The sequence below is a fragment of the Symsagittifera roscoffensis genome, unplaced genomic scaffold (assembly GCF_963678635.1).
Source record: "Symsagittifera roscoffensis unplaced genomic scaffold, txSymRosc1.1 SCAFFOLD_343, whole genome shotgun sequence".
Lineage (NCBI taxonomy): Eukaryota > Metazoa > Xenacoelomorpha > Acoela > Convolutidae > Symsagittifera > Symsagittifera roscoffensis.
In genome coordinates, this window is record NW_026970958.1 from 20,196 (window position 1) to 38,196 (window position 18,001).

Below are 18,001 nucleotides of genomic sequence, written 5' to 3' on the forward strand. Positions count from 1 at the left end.
AAAAGACTGACGGTGCGACTTAAAAAAAAGACTTAAGCGGCGCGACTGAAGAAAAAACTGACGGCGCGACTTAAGAAAAGATTTAAGCGGCGCGACTTGAGAAAAGACCTAAGCGGCTCGACTTAAGAAAAGACTGACGGTGCGACTTAAGAAAAGACCCAAGCGGCGCGACTTGAGAAAAGACTTAAGCGGCGCGACTTAAGAAAAGACTTAAGCGGCGCGACATAAGATAAGACCGACGGCGCGACTTAAGAAAAGACTTAGGCGGCGCGACTTAAGATTTAAGATAAGACCGACGGTGCGAATTAAGAAAACACTTAAGCGGTGCGACTTAAAAAAGACCTTAAAAGCGCGACTTAAGCAAGATAAGACCGTCAGAGCGACTTAAGAAAAGACTTACGCGGCGCGACGTAAGATAAGACCGACGGCGGGACTTACGAAAAGACTTAAGCCGCGCGACTTAAGAAAAGACTTTATAGGCGCGACTTAAGCAAAGACCGACGCCGCGATTTAAGAAAAGACTTAAGCGGCACGAATTAAGAAAAGACTTAAGCGGCGCGACATAAGAAAAGACTTGAGCAGTGCGACTTAAGAAAAGACTTAAGCGGCGCGACTTAAGAAAAGACTGACGGCGCGACTTAAGAAAAGACTGGAATTGCCAAATTTGAGTCATGCCGGTCTTTTCTCAAGTCGCGGACCTCGACCCGGGTAGTTTTAGTTGTGCAGTGTATTCAAGCTATTAAAGTAGAATCAAAATTTAAAAAGCGAGTAATGGCGAAAAGCGATTTTTCTGCTAGCTTTTGGCCGCATCAGTTTTGGAGCTTTTAGTTGATAGACTGGCTCATTTATCTGATCACTCAAAAAGCGAATATTTTCTGCTAGCTTTTGGCCGCATCAGTTTTGGAGCTATTGGTTGATAGACTGTCTCAATTATCTGATCACTCAAAAAGCCAGAAAAGAATGCGAAAACTAATTTTAATCAATAATGTGAAACCATATTTGAACAGCATTTTCTTGTTTTTTTTGTCTTTTACTTGTATCTTATCTGAATTTAAAACGGCGTAGAAAAATGCTTACAACAAATACTTGAAAATTATGAACTGCCTGGTTTTAGTGCTGGTTATTTTACATCTGTCTTCTGAATTATGGGCTATTACCTGTAATAAATCACTGGATGAGCCCTTTTATTTCAAATTTGGTCCCCAGTGCACTGATGACACTTTTCTCTCCAAGGATGTTGACCATTGCTCCGAAGAAACCCTTTCTCGAAGTTTTTCTTTCGGCAACGTCGAACGATCGACTTTGTTTGTCTGTGTGAACGGCATAATTGCTTTCGATACACCTGTGGCTAACTACTCTACAAACTACTTCGAGACTTCAAACCATGCAATGATAGCCCCATTTTTTGCCGACGTTTATTTAGTCGATAACTTCATTGACTACATGTGTGTTGACAGAACAAACTATGAGGTTGGAACAGATTCGGCTCACTGGTACGAATTTGAGCCGATCTGCGGACTTTTTCACAGCCAAGAGGAAAAAAGTTTGTATTATGGGGCAATAAGATTCCGAGGACACACTATACTTAACGAGACTCTCCGATTCCTTGTTGCTTTTCACGAGGATACAATTTTTCAACCAAACATTACCAATGTTCATTTTGACGACTATATTTCACGTTTAGTGTTTGGGCAACGCACCACAAAGTACGTGAACCTAGCTAACAATGTTTTCAAACGTGAAATGAGTGATGCGGATCTGCACAACGCGAATGCATTGATAGCAAACAATCTTTTTGGAATTAGTTTCGATTGGGGTTATGTTGTCACGTGGTACAAAGTGTTGGCGTTTCCGGGCAATTTGGACGGCTTCAATAGTTTCCAGGCAGCAATTGCTTGCGGCGTTGTATCAGAGATTTCTCAGCGGAGATGTTTCTCAATTTTCGACTTTTTTGAGCTCAAATGGGTCTACAACAATTTGCTAGAAGGATTTTCAATCAGTGGATTCAACGGTGGAAATGGTAATTTTCATATCAAATTTTGAAACGATCCAGTTATTCATGATAGCTCACTGAACCTTTTATAAAAATTGTTCAAAAATTTACAGGTTTTTGAAGCAATTTTTTGAATGTAAAATCACCAAAAAATTTAGGTTACTGGAAAAATTTCCGCGCTGACCTATCTTCGCTTTTTAAAACAATGTTCGTCATAACTAACAATTTTCAGTTTCTAACAGAATTCTGATCAGTTTTAGGTAATCTTTACGAAGGTTTTTTGACTTCATTTTGTTTGACGTGATTTTTTAAGTGAAAAATTGAAGACCCATAATTTCAAATTGAAATAACAACACACACTTGTGACGATTTCACCTAAAATAAAAATGAATTATCTCCTGTATTTCTGTGTAGGCAAGAGATATCACCTTCCTCTTTCCGGCACTGCTGAAGCGCGAAATCTGTGGGCTTATTCAAATTTCAACATAGAAGGAATCTGGGTATTCGAACTGGTCGAAACTGACCAGGAACCCGTGACTCCTCTGGGCGAACTATCCTCAGATGACCTTGAACTTATGGGCGCTTGCTCTGGGCCGTTTGAGCCCTCTTTTGTTGAACCGAACGTAAAATCAGTGTTTAAGGTTCAAAACTGCTACTTGCCGCCCCATGATGAACTTGCTTCAAAATTAGTTCTAGATGATATTTTGTTGAATGAGGGGATCAATTACATTAGATTGACCCAAACTCTTCAGTTCAATCATACTTTTAAGAGTAAAGGACCCGCTATTGTAAGCATCATGTTAGACGGAGTGCCTTTCATATCCCAAAAGTATATCTACGTTTACGAACTGGCACCGGCCAGTAATGCGACCATTGAAGCTACTCTTAAGGAAGAAAATCAGACTGTTCATCTTAACTTCCAAAACTGTAGCGTAACTGATGCAAACTTGACAGTCAGTTTTAAAGATGAACAAGGTACGTGTTGCTGTGATTGGAGTTAAATTAAATTTTTCAAAGGGCTGGGTAATAAATGTTTTCTGAACATTTTCAGCATGTAATAAAATGTTGAAACTCAGTTACTAAAATTTGCTGGGAAATATAATCGAAACACTTTTTATTCGACTACTCATTTTTACGCGAAGTTAAACAAAATGTGATCTTAAAATGCCCATGAACTGATTTAATTGAGGTTCAAAACATTTCTTCCATATATTGATCCCAGCCGAAAAAAAATCTGATTCAGCTAATGATTATTTCTATTTTTGGTAAACTATTTGAAACTACCTCCTGTTACAGAAAACATAATGAGAACTGAGAACGTGACTTTGGTGCCTGGTGACTTCTTCTATGACTACCATTACACCACCCAAGCAGGGGAACAGTGGATTGAATTCACCCGTGGCGGTAAAAGTTTAAAATGTCAAGTTGTAATTTGGATTTCAGTAAAATAGTAAAAGTGGCTAGGAAAATGACCACTTTTAACCCCCCCCCCCAAAAAAAATTCGGTGTGCCGTTGTACTTACCACTTTTAACCCCCAAAGGGGTTAAAGCCCCTACTTTTTCGGGCACGCATGTTTTAAGGGCGGTTAAAATTGGTAATTTTCCAGCCACTTTATGGAAACGGGAAAGGAATTAAGTTTTGGTTGGTGCATGTTTTCCCTTTGACTTTGACAGTTCAAATTTTACTGCGCTCATTATATTGTGGATTATTTTGTAATCTTTATCGCCACGTGTGGAATTAAATAAAATGCTGTGATATTGGTAAGTTTATATTGTTGTTTTGAATACCCCCTCCCCCCTCACGATTAGAGTTGTTGATTATTTCACTTTTCGGTCAAAAGAACAATTTTGAAAAGCTTTATTTCCTGAATGAAAAGTACTATAAAGCTAATCATTTACATTTATAATCAGAAGTTATTTAATCAGAATCGTCTAATATAATAGCACGTCGATTTAAGCACCGCCGTTTAGGTGGTCTAATTTCTTCCCGCTCGTTTTCTTCTCGAGCTTCATTGTCCAAATAGGGGCAGTTGTATGCTGCTGGTTCTGACTAATTTTGCCCACTTAGCTGGTCGACATCTACCAAATCCTGTTCTAGCTCTTGATCAGTGTATGTGGGTTGGTTGAACCCCATATCTGGTGGAGTAAAAATATCCACGTAATAACCGCCCTGCGCTTCTATAGCTTCAGCCAAATCCTCCCCACTTCCGTTATCGGTGGGAGTGGGGACCACGGCGTCGTCTACGTCGTATTCTCCCCAGTCCATGGTGCGCCCAATTTCTCTTATGAACATATCCTCGCGCAAACGTTTATGTCCGAAAGGACTAGTAGTTACTCTGTCTGCATGTATATAGCGCTTATTGTCAAATGCGCTCAGGGAAATTTTGTTCGTTATTATGGTTTGTAAATTGTGATTACAGGAATTTATCCTCACATTTTCTGACCGGACCAGCGAACAGTAAGTCAAAGTTTCTTTGTATTTGTTATGGGTTAGCTCCCTTTTTGCATATTTAGCTATCCCCTTCACGCTTTTTTTATCCATGTCTGAAACAAAAATACAATCGATTTACTTCAAATTTTTAACAGTTTTTTCCCTTTTCCACATAAATACCTCCCTTCCCCCTCCCCCAACCCTCACTACATAATCATATGATTTGTTTTTGTTGCCCTTTTCTAAAATGGTAATTGCAAAATGGTAAAAGAAAAGAAAAAGAAACTTACTGGAAGAGATAATGCTGTACAGTTTGGGTTTTAGTCCGACGTACTCCTGTATGATCTCCCCAGCAAACTCGTCCTTGAATTTGAGGGTAACGCGCAAATTCTTGTCGGTGTAGAGGGGGTGGGTGGCTGGTAGATTTGAAAAGTCAAAATGATTTCGCAGTTCATGGTTTTTCTCAATTTCATTGTAGAGATCTTTGCTGCGGATTTCATACAAGAACGAATCAGTGTCCGAATATAAAAGAGTTGCGTCAAAATTTTTCTTGATTATGTTGTAATGGAACTGGAACATGTAAAATTTTGCCAAATCTAGTATCGTTGCACCAACAATTGTGGGCTTATCCCATTTAATGTTCACAGGTTTTGAGGTTACAGATACCAAGTGTTGGTCAATATTTTCTATACTGCTAAATCTTTTTTTCCTTGATAAATTTTGCAGTTCTTCAGCATTGCGAACAATATCTACAATAAGTCGATTCTTTTTTGATTCGCAGAATTTTCCAAACGCACTATTTATTATTTGCTTGAAGAAATCTTGTTCAAACTTGGTAGTAGCTTTTTTTCGGAGCTCAGTGTTCAACTGAACATATGGTGCAATAAATTTTTCTTGTCTAAACTGCAGTACTCGATTAATTTTTTCAATTTTCAAACCAAGTTTGACATAGAGCTGAAGTGTTAGGTAGTGTACAGTTTAGTTTTTCTTTGGAAAGAAGTTTTGTATGAGCTTTGGCGTAGTGCCCACTTTATCCGAAATGTTCATTTTTTTCAACATGTCCAATTTCAGCTCACTGAGCCACATTTTGGACACAACTTTTTTTGTTGGGGCGAGTGGGTAATCCGAATGTGCATCATGCAAATGATCGGGGTATAAAAGATCAACGTCCAAAATGTATCCATTTCGGATTCTCTGCTCGTGTTGAGCATTTCGGCTATAGTTACTTGGTCATTAAACTTGAATGAGTTAAGTGGAAGAGGAAATTTCTCCATAGTCCCGCCATATAAATTGTTCGCGTCTATCATGAAGAGGAAAGTGTTAGGCTGTTTAGGGTCTTAATTTTTCACAAATTTATTGTTGGCGGAAACAAGTCTTTTTTCAAACACACTTGCAATGCCCCCCCTGATCAGGTTTTCTGCCATATCGAAGTGCTCCCTATTAGTGAAGAAATGGAGGTCAGCCTTGCATGTTCGCAAAAATGCATCCCCTGAGAGATTGCTAACCGTGAAATATTGAGCACAATCTAGCTTATATGTTTCGTAACACACTCGTCTAAACTCTTCAAAAACGCATGCAAGAATCAAGGTATCAGTCGTTAGATACAAATCGCTGTATTCGCCCAAAGTCTGACAACCGAAACGAGTGTACACTAACCATGCATGTTGGTATTCTTTTTCACTGACACTAACAACACCTCCTTGCAGCGTGTTGGTCCACTTGTCGCGTGCAGGTAGTCCATCTTCTGTGTATCTTGCATGACTGTCAACATACGAGTAGGGGAAGTAGCCTTTTTGTCGAATCAATGCTTTATCTTCTTCCGGTCGGGTAGCAAAGTGGTTATTGAGATATATGAACTTTTCCACGGGTAGATTTCGAGCTAGCTCATCTAGTGAGCTGTTCAGAAATTTACAACTGTCCACAAAACGGATTTCTACGTAAACATGTTGGACATTTCCTTTTTCGTTAGTGTACGATCTAATCCACACTTTCATTGTAACTGAAATAAATTTTTCGTCATTGAGAGGAATGACCGAAAAGTTGTATCTGGTGTTGGTATCTTGCAGACTCTTCAGTACATGGTGCAAATCATAATTCTGGAGATTGTGGGCAAAGACAGGGGTGAATTGTATGGTACGTCTCAGGAAGTTGCATTTGTTGTGAGCCCATCCGAGGAATGATCCATCGAAATGATTATGGTCCAAAACTTTCGCGTTAGTTTCAGAGAATTCCTCATCGCAAATCCAGCATTTGTCACTGTCTTCAAGAATAGTGGTGCTTCCGAGGTAGTTCGGGTATCGTCGTTTTTTATTATGAAAGTCACGCGCCAATACTTCCAGCATTCGAACGAACTTAGTTATGGCGTCCACTCCTCGATGAAGTGAAAAAAACGCCGGTTTCGGGTTTCCAGCTTCCACAACGACAAGGCAAAAACTGCTGGGCTTATGTTTTTCAATCACGGTTGTGCTCGAGCAGGTAGGATTATTTCTCACTGTCTCCACCTTCTCCAGCACAGACTCCAAATCAAAGTAAACCGCGAATGGGCTATAGCTTCGAGCACCGATGTTTTTGAAGCCTACACTGCTCTTGTCAACATTTGGCATGGTAACGATTGCTGGTTCGTTCCCCATGCACATTAACTGGTGGCGCTCAAGTCGTTCCTCAGATGAACACCGGTGGAAGCAATTTCGGCACAGCATGTTTCTCGATCTCAGTTTTCTTTTTTGCATTTTGCTCACTAGCTTGTTCATGTCTTTTATCGCGACGTAGTGATGCGTTCCCATATCGTTTAGAAGCAGCAAATCCACAACAAAATTAGTCTGATATTTTGACACTCTCAGGGGTAGAAGAGTCTTTTCATTGTACCTAGAGAAAAATTTTGAATGATATTTTTATACTAGTTTTTAATGTCATCATAATAATAATTCTTCAACGAATGTGTAGCCAACTATTTGTTCTGATGTGCTTAGATAAAGCTGCACACCAATTAAAAAAGATTTGATTAAAACTGCAACTAACCTGAAGACATTCACTTGCACTTCATTCAAAATTTCGAAGCGTGCAATAGCCGGTAGTCCCATTGGGTACACAAAATCACCAGTTGGCTCGTGCGCTCTTGAGTTTCTGCGATAATCATAGAAGATCGCTTTCTCCTCCTCTTTACTCTGCATCGTACAAAGAGTAAGCGGGATATTGTTCTGCCGATGATACTCAGCAACGAAGCAGTACTCAAAGCATCTATCGTCTTCATAATTGCGAATATTCAACAAGAAGCGTTTGAGTTTCAGTAGATCGGCCTGGTAGTGGCAAATACGATGAACCCCTGATCGGTGCAGACTTCACCATTTTTAGGACAATCTTATCAATCCTGCGGATTCTCCAGCCGCTACCATGAGACGCATATTGATGGATAGTAGACAGTATTTGGTCTACGCAATCATAGAATTGGTCCTGGGTCCATCCTTGAACGTCTACAGCAAGCATTTTGCAATTGGCGAAGATGGTTATTACTTCTTCTGTGCCATCTGCTTTTTCTTTTTCAAGAGTTACTTCTGCCGACAATTGAGCTTTCTGAGGCTCATACATAGTATTTTGAAGTATCAGCTCTTCGATTTCGTCTCTCTTGGTCACGAATAGCGCTAGTAGGTCCACTTCCGTTTCCATCGGCACTTTATCGTTTGTCCTGATTGCTCGATCAAAAGCTGTCTCAGGCTGTATAGAAGTGAAGATTTCTCGGCTCACATCCCATGCTGGCAGACCGTGTTCGTTTAGCATATGCGCAGCATATGCGCGATCATTTTGGAACACATTCATGTCGTAGAGACAAATTCTTCTTTTTGCCTTTCATCGATTGTTTTGTGACGCTCCACCACATGTTCCCAAATGACACGAAGTGACTTATCCTCTAGTTAAACACAGTGACCACAGATGTAGTCGGTTTTCACAGGATCAATCTTGTGAACAGCCATTAGATGTTTTTTGAGGCTTCGCCGGTCACTCAGAGTTTTTTTTGGCAGAGATTACAAGGTACGACTTTTGTAGACATTGCGAGGTGGTTGTTTTTTGAGAATTTTGATATTTCGGAAAGCTAGGTTCAAATAAAGCAGATACTGGTTTACAAGTCAAAAGATTTCAAGTGATTTTCCGTTTGTTTTACGACTGCGATTAAATCTGTTTAGATTTTCAAACTTTTTCTATCGTTTGCTTAATTGCCAAACTAGGAGTGGTTTCCTAAGGTGGAGCTTAGATTAATAAAATCGAGAGGGTGCGCCCAAATTGCTCACAAATACATCAAAGAAAACAATTTTAGCTCATAATATAAACCTATAAAATAGTCTCATAAATCAACCAAATTTTCTGAATTAACCACAAAGTTCCTAAACAAGTTGTGTAGCTTCAAACAATTCATCGGCACTCAATTCAAAAAGACCTCACCCGAGTAGACCTAAACCCAATAGAGTGAAATGAAAGCCTAACACCGAATGTAGTTAATCATCAATTGAGCTGTCAAAGAAATGATAAAGCTTCATATCATGAAATTTTTAAAAATTAAAAAATAGGAATTTTTCATGTCAAACTTCTGAAAATCGAAAAAACCAAACAGGTCAATTTATTCTTTTTTGATTTTTTCTTGTTTTTATTAAATTCATTCGGTGTATATGATCACTGATTCAGGTATCTGTTAGGTCCTTTGCAGTGTTTCAGCTTTTACTTTAAAAGGTGGTTTCCACTGCAGGGTGTTGAGGACCATTGGCTCAGTGGATATGCAGTCCTTTCAAAAACCACCAAATATCTTTTGAAAAATGGCCGCCTAGACTCGAAAACGGCGGCTACGCTTTGTTTTCGACCACGCTGAGTCTAAAAAAATTGCTTTCATCCATTTCTGAGCACGGCTTCATAGTGAACGACACTTAGCCAACGATGAATTTTCATGAATTTCGATTTTCTCAAAAATAACATTTCAAAAAGCGTTGTATCAAGGCACTGTGGGTTTCATCAGCCGTAAAACCTTTATAGCAACAGTATGATTTAAAGTTGCAGTTCACGAAATCAATTTTTGGCAATTTTTGGATAAAAAAAAACGAAATTTTGCATACTTTTTCTGGTTTCGGTTTTGAACAGAAATAACATGTTAGGTGTTACATATACAGGCAAACTTTCATTAGCTAAGTTGATCACCTACTACTGGTCGAAACCAGAGGATATTTTTTGATACCACTATTTGTTTCAAACAAAATTTTGAAACTCCTAATTTTTTTTTCAAAAACAACAAATTTAAAATATGTTTCTTTTTGTTTAGTTTTATTCGTTCAAAGATTTCTGAAAAAAAAGTTAGAGAGCAAACATTAAATTAGAAAAATCAAAAACAAAACGTAAACAAAGATTCAGCCACAATAATAAAAAAAACTTATCAAACTAAATAATAAACCCCCAAACTGGTGCACTCTCGGTGGAAACAAAGTTTTTTGAGTTTTCAGAGATCTCTAAATTGCAGTTTGCGTTTTTTCGGCGCAAAGCAAGCATTGATAGGCGGAGTCTCAGCTACTAAGTTTGGTGCAGTGGGACTTTGCCGGAAGAAGAAGCAGAAGAAGTTTGCTGCTGCTGTTGTTGAGTGATTGGAAAAATATCCGGTTTTATGGTGGTTTTGGGCGTCTGCTGGTCCTCATCTTTTTTTTCTGTTGAATCTGGTGATTCAATCGACTAAACGTTCCAGTAGTTTTCTCGCTCTGCTAAATCTCTAATGGATCCTTCCTGATTTTCGTAAAAGGGGATCGATTGGCAATCGTAGTTAAACAGTATTTTTCTCGGTGAACGATCAAGGCAAGTAGGGTCTTGAATATCTGTGCGCTTCAGCGCAGGATACGATTCAGTCACGCAACAACTCTCGTAGACCTGTTTTCTGCTTTAAATGAGGATACCAATTTGATCTAGCAAATAGTTGGGTAACATCATATGGTTTTTAGTGACCCATTCATCGAATTCTCTGCTTCCTGGATCAAGATCGTTCAAAGGACTTGCGTTTCGATGACGCATTTTCCGTTCCTGTTGAACCACTACGATAGAATCTCTGGTATAAGTTTGGTACAATATAGCTCTTTCAAGAGAATTAATTGAAATAATTTGCAGTGGAGTTGCCATCGTTGAAAATTTTGTTTTGTTTGATTTTGAGAGATTGAATAAAATTAGTGAGTAGATTTAGTTTGACGTACCACTTTTAGTTTTTTATTGCTGGTGGTCTAAGTTTTAACAAATTACCATAAATCGGGTTTTGTAAAATTTTAATATGTTTTCAGGGCTTTTGCAATTAAAGTTGAAATGTGATCGCTTTGAAAATCTATACTTCAAAGAAACAGCATGGCGCCTTTTAATGATACCCTAAGCACAAATGACAGAAGTTTTACACTTCAAAGAGATAACAGGCATGCCGCCAGGGTAAAACCGTTGAGATTTATGAGCTATAACGGGAATTTGCCAGACAGATTTGACATGTATAACTTAAACTCATAAATTTCCAACTGCAAGCAAATTAAAAGTCCCCAATGAAGCTAAAGGAATACCGTAAAAGAAATCGCCCGAGTTAAGCTATTCACCGGCTGGGTAAATCATTCTTAAATTGTCTCTTGACTGATACGGTTGAATAAAATTACCGCTACCCAACTATGTACACGCTTGAAAGTGATACTAACTTTTTTGATGACTTTCGTATATTTCTTCAGGAGAAAAACGTATAGTCAGAGTTGGAGCAAAAACATTCGAAAAAACAGGTACCTGTATTACTCTTAAATTGTAGAAGAAAACTGACAAAGAAGTGTTCAAAATGTATCAAGCAGTTACTTTGACGGCGAAAGAATTTGATTCAAAAGTAAAAAAAATGATTAAAGCACCAACTGGTGAAAAGATTTCAACTTCCACAACAGGAAACGATAAACCTCAAAAACGACGATATAAATCAAAACGATCGGTTTACTCCGAAAAAGACTGTAACAGTGAAAACGGAGACGATGATGAAGAAGATTATTCCAACAAAAAATGTCGGGTGGCTTGAGCAAATTGAAAAAAAAAACCCAGTTTCATTTATTTATTATCAGAATGGTTGAAGCAATGTATGAACAATCGCCGGAATACTTTAAACAATTTCGGAAAAACTTTAAATTTTTTTTCTGAACAATGAACCCGACGTCTCTGACCTTCCTTCTAATACAAACTTTGCATTTGCAGTCCATTCAAATCAGAACGAATTTTGTTCCCAATCTCCTGCCAATGGTCACCCACATTACCACGTTCTTATCGAAGTTACAAAATAATGCACTGAAGCAGTTAACAAGATGACCTTAAAATATTTTATTGTGCCTTGCCTCCTTTCATCCTTTAAATGTTTGATTATGCGGTGCAGCAAATATCATCTATCAGGACCACTGATGGAAAAATTGAAATTGGCTGTTAACTACAATTCGACTAACAACCTTGACACCGCCGGAGTTTCTTTGCGAAAACCATTGCCGCAGATTTGCTTTGCATCACAAATTCGATCCATTCAAACTCAAACTGATCTAATTACTAATGTAACCATTGAACGTTTTATTCGAATTTTGAATGGGGAAAATGCTGCTGAATTTTCAAAAATCTTTGATATTATTTTGAGTGGGTATGGTCGATTAGAGATTGATTCAAATGCTTTGTTTGTTAAGTTTATAATGGAGAAGAAATACAATTTTTGAAAAATATTTGTGAGATAATTCAAGCGGTATGTGTTCTAGCAACCATAAAACATGTTTTTTTTTTAAAATCAATTATAAATCATTAAAGAATCGCAACAGTATCACAAATTTATAACTTCATATGTTTAGCAAAACGCATCATGTCATGGTCTTTAACCTTGAAACCTATAGAAAATTTAAATGAAATTATAACATGAGCAACATAAATACAATAAAGTCCGCACAAGACCGAGTTAGCTGATTGGATTGGCTTATTCATCAGTATTTGGTTTCCCTCATGGATAGAACGTCTCATATTTTTGTATACATGTGGATAGTTGTGTAGGCTTCGTACAAGAGGATCTGCAAAAAAGATTTGACCACCAGCTTGAGCAAACAGTAACCAAGGAGTTCCTGGCTGGTCTGAGTTTGATGCGTTGACTATCATGAAACTATTGTCACGTTTCAATATTGTATTAAATGCTAAGTTACCGGGAAAAATGCCGCGAAATCGATGTTTCAAATGTTTGCATCGGTTAATAAGCTCAATAATCTGCAAATTGTCCATTTTTTCCCCGATTCAATTCATTAGAGTATTTTTAGCTATTTTTCTATCGCAACGCACGTAAACTGTTGATGCACGCTCTCCCACGAAAAGTAACTCTACATTTCCCCCAGCGGTGCATCAAACTTCAGTTCTACTGAAATGGTGCGATTAGTCAATTCAGGATGAATAAAGTCGTGTGAAGCCTCCTGAGTAGATGTGAGATCAAATGCCATAATATAATGATTGTGATAATTAGCCAAACTTATTCCATGACTATTGTTAAAAACAAAGTCTAGAGCTTCCAATGTGTTATAGTATATTCTTTTGTTATCAGTCGTTGACACAGGAGTTCCTGCAATGGGTAGGTTGTTTCGGTAAACAATGATTTCATTCAGCTGAAATTTTTGATAATGAAACGAGTTTGTTCGGTTAGTACCCAGGTATGCTGTATTCGAGCTCATTGCCAAAATCATTCGACGAACTGGCTCTTTGGCAAAAACGTCTTCTTGTCGCCAACTTTGCACACCAGTTGTGGCCAAAAAAGTTCTTGGTAAAACTTCAATATAATTGTATATTGCAAGTGTTTTTAACAGAGTTTTTTCTATCGATGATAGTACAAAATCTGTTACTGTCGTTTTGCGCACATTTATGTTTAAAGTAATGTTTATTAGCGTGCTCAGACATAATAACAAAGTCATTAGGAGATCGTCTCAGAGAAAATTTTATTGTAACACCGCTGATAAGATGTTTGTCGCATGATAAAAAATCACAGGCAATTTTACCAATTAATCGGAATTCGCTTGATGCTGCTACGATTCGCTTACGTTCAGCGACATCTTCAGCTCGCCCATTAGCACAATCAATACCTGATGGATTATCTTCATGATAATAGCCTTGACAAGCAAGCCACGTTTTCTTTGCATCAATACCGTGAGAAAATTCTGTCTCAATGAAAGTCTTATGGGCAAAATTGGCATTAGTTGTTGAAATTTTTTCTCCATTCAGGGACATGGTGCATTCGGAAAATAAAGATAAAAGTGGATTGTTAACCAAATATGGTGCGTCTCGTTGCCCTGCCTCTGTGGCGTGAGTTCGCAGTACATTACCATTATTTTGAACAATGCGTGCTACAATCTCCAAGCGAGTTCGTTGAAGATCAATAAAGTTGTTTCCATCTCCTAAAACTTGAAATTCGAGCATGGGACCATCAGGTGAATAAGATGAACCAATTTTTTGAGTGAAAGCATTTTCAAATGTAACGAGTAGAGGAGGTTTTTCAAATAAATCTAATGAGCTGTGAGTTGCTTCAGTTGGTAATAAATTAGAAATCATTTCGTAATTTGGTGAAAAAATTGGAGCGACTTCTCACTGGAGTTCGTTTCTTAGGAATGAGAGTTTTTCTTTTTCTTGTTGTTGTTGATGTTGTTGTCTTCCTCCGTTTTCTGCTCATACGCGACTTGCTGCGTCCAGCTCCAACTTGTTTTTTGATTGTGTTTTTTACTGTGTTTTTCAAGGCTTGTCTCGACGTTTTCTTCCTGGTTGCTATATCTATTAATTCGGGTGCTGCTTGAACAAGTAATTCTTTTCCAATACGTTTTGCTGATGGTAGTATAAATTTTCGAGCTAACGGAAGTGCTACTTCTCCAATACCCATAGCCAGAGCACCAAAGCCACTACCCACTGTCTGTAATGTCCCGAGAAGTGAGGCATGGTTGCTTGATTATGATAGTACGCATCCATAATCTTAATCAGAAAACTTTTGAAATTTTAAAGTCAAAACAACTTTTCCTCCTACTCCGGCAAATGGTACAAGTCTATCGATTTCTGTTCGTAGGTTTACCGCAATGCTCTGGATGTTATTCACGAGGAGTTTTTTATAATCTAAGTTGCTAAAAACTTTGCGATGATTTGGTTCAATCCTGCAAGCGTAACCGTTTTTCACACGTCGATTAGTATCAATGACTCTAAGCAATGGTGTTTAGTGTCACCCACAATCTGATAACGAATTATGTCCAAGTAGATAAACATCATTTGGGTTCCAGCACAGATATCAACAGGGTAGTCGGAGATGAGGTTTTGTGATGTGAGAGTGCTATGGATATGACTGGATTCTTTGTAGCCGATATGGTAACCAGTTCCATCTCTCAAACCTTTGAAACCTAAAATACTAGGAATTTGTGGACTTTCAGAGGTAATGCCTTCCCAATAATGCATCCACATTGAAAGATGTTTGGTAATGGGGTCGATGCTATAACTGATATTATCAAGATCAATCTTCCGATTGATTTCGTCGAATATTTTCTCGATTTCGTCATAAACACCCTTTGTTATTTCACCTTTTTCTCCATCATATGGTCTGGATATTTTTTCTTTTGCCACTTTAAGGCTTGCTTTAACTTTGTCTTTTTTGTAGTACACTAGTTTGGTATCCGTAACATTGTTAATATGAGTGGGAAACGTTATTTTTGTCAATGCAACTCTCCATCCACCTTGTAGATCGATATTTTCGCTTAGCAGATTTTTAAAGCTCGCTAGCGAGTTGTCATTGAAAATATTCATTGAGGCTGATGACACCAGTGTAATGGTAAATGAATTTTTTTCGCTTATAAAGTTGTCAGACATTGTTTAGTTTGATCCTTTCTTTTCGAAGACCCTGATTAGTTCAGGCTCATAAAATTTACCCTTTATTGGTTCCTTATCAGCGTCGATGAGGTTATAAGTTGGTGGGTTTCTTGTTGGGATGTCAAACATTTCAAAAACTTCGTCAGTGAATGATTGTTTGTATCCTTTTCGAAACGGAAGGTCAATTTTTGCTATTCTAACAAAATCGCCAACGTAGAGCTTTAGTCGGCGTACTAGTTTCTGCGATTGTTCCACTCTTAATGAAATCAAACGTGGAACGTCCTTTTTGGTAACTTCATTCGGGGCGATTTTGGTAACGCGGTTTGTTCTCGAGTTAATTGTGTTGACAAAATCTTGAAGCTTATCGATGTATGAGTAGGTCCATTTGACCTCCAAATACTTATAAATCAAACCCTTTAGTGATCGAATCTTCCTCTCCGCGAAAGCGGATTTTTTTTCACTCTCTTTTGTATAAGTTTCGATGTCCTTTTCCTCACATAAAGTTTTGAATGACCCCTGTGCCTTTATCTACCCAAACTTTTTTCGGCTGTTTTGTTTTTATCATTTGTTTGAATGCTTCCGCAGTTGAGGTGGCATACTTTGATTTCAATGGTTGTACACGTAGAAAGCGGGACATGCAATCCACTGCAACCATAAGATATTTAATGTTTTTAATGTAATCTGCAAGTTTATCAATATACGCCAGGTCAATTGACCATATTTTGTCTATGTCATGAACTATCACTTTGAGGCGTGGTGTTTTGCGACGAACTGTTCGATATTTTGTATATGCTGGCTCTGTATGTAAAAAACGTTTCGTTTTATTTCGTGAAATTTTTGATTCTTCTTTTAAATTCTGTACACTGCCAAACAATGCTGGACCTTTACTTGTAAATTTAGTTTTCAATATTTTTTCTTCAGCTGGTGTAATCTTGCCATTTTTTGTTTGTTTTTGTCTTCTTCTTCTCTGTCGTTGCAGAATCTGAATCGTTATCGGGCGTTTCGTACGACTCGGAGTCGTTTTCTGCTGCACCTTCTTCTCGTTTGGTTTTTTGCCGTGACCGTTCTCTTTCACCGTCTGCAACAGTCTTTCTGGTTTTGCGTCTCTCACTACTTTTTGAGTTGGCACTTCTTGACGTCGTCGACGACGACGACGAAGGTTTCTTCTCGGGAGAATGGAGGAGGAGGGCTGTAGATTTTGAAGGGGAATTTGTGGAACCTCTGCTTCTTTGCTTCTGTTGAGCTTGTTCCGTATTCGTTGACTGAACCTCGACTTTGGCATACTTGTTCATAACCAACCGTTCATCAAGTTTGAGTGACCTCAAAATCAGTATAAAAGCAGGGTTGTAAAGTTTTTTAGTTTGTTGTTGTATATCATACAGAAAAACTGATGCTTTAAGAACTGTTGGCACTTTATCAACGTAAATTTCTTCATTATCTTTATTTATTTCGACTCTCTCTGACTTTTTAATAACTTCAAGAACTTTTTTTGCTCGCTTAAGTTTGTGTTCGTCCATGAGCTGTAACTGTAACAGGATACGTTTTTTAGATAATGCCTCACTAAGCTCAACACTTGTTTCCATCTCGTTACCTTCATCATCATCATCATCATCATCATCATCGTCTTGAGAAGTGAGAGGGAGAGCTTGTTTTTGTGGATTGTTTTCTGCTTTGGCAACAATAGGTGGTTCAGGGGTTGTGGGAATGACTGCTGGCGTATCAATAGCTGATGTTGTTGTTCTTGCTGATTCATTTAGTGGTCTCAAACGGTTCAAATATGATAGTTGCGGTTTCTTGTGTTTGATTGAGTTGTCAAGCAAAATCTGTGCTGCATGTGGTTGATCTCTGATGTAAATATGCTTTGGAATTAGAACAAATTCTTCTGCTGCCATTTCTATGCAGTCAAATATTTGAAGCAAAAATAAAGTATTTGTCTGATTAGATAAAATCCTTGTTTGCTCAGTATAATAGCTCGTTTTTTTTCCGGACTCGTTTTTAGATTGATTAAAATTTTGTATGCTGTTTCGAATTTATTGAGGTTTGGGATACTGACAGGCCCATTACCGTTGACTACTTTGAGCAAGCATTCACAAACAACTGATATGATTTGACTATTTGATGTTTTTTTCTAATGAAGCCTCGTAGTTGAGTTGGGTTCAACTGTACCATGTGCTGCAGAATAAATAATTTTTTCGCGTTCATTTGTGATGGGTGTCACTTCTGCTTTATCTAAAGGTAAATAGAAAATTGACGGACCAGGTGGTATTATGTTTGAACAGTATCTGAGACAGTCTGATGTTCGGGGATCTAAATCTATTAATAGATGTCCGAAGCTGTCCTTTGTAGCCAGTTCATACGATTGACGTAAGAATTTAGGTGCATTTAGTTGCCTTCCGAGGTGATCAAGTTGCTGAATATCACGAGGTGATTTGAATAAAATGATGTGAGATGTGTTCAAATCAATAGCTCGGGACCATCGGCTTTGTTTGAATAAATTATGTTTAACATAAATAACATCTAAGCCCCTGTGTCTTCCTGCTGTTGCTAATTTAACGAATTCTTTGTCATTGTATATTTCTTCGCATGAGTCATCAAACACTAACAGAATGTTTTCAATGTTTCTCTGGTGTCATCCAAGCCAAGAACACTAAATTTGGAGATAGGTACGTCTCCGCTTTTGCTAGTCTTTCGTTGTTGCTCATTTGTCAGCC

General features: G+C 38.1%; 1 protein-coding gene across 1 annotated transcript in view; it reads left to right on the plus strand.

Moving 5' to 3' along the window:
- The first annotated feature begins 1,560 nt into the window (after positions 1-1,560).
- The window catches only part of LOC134856077 (uncharacterized), a 38,289-nt gene continuing 21,848 nt past the window's right edge, over positions 1,561-18,001 (plus strand). Inside the window, exons 1-3 of the mRNA XM_063872446.1 lie at positions 1,561-2,020; positions 2,408-2,968; positions 3,290-3,397. Coding sequence (XP_063728516.1) covers positions 1,744-2,020; positions 2,408-2,968; positions 3,290-3,397 — 946 coding nt within the window. The 5' untranslated portion in view covers positions 1,561-1,743. The remainder of the gene's footprint in view (positions 2,021-2,407; positions 2,969-3,289; positions 3,398-18,001) is intronic.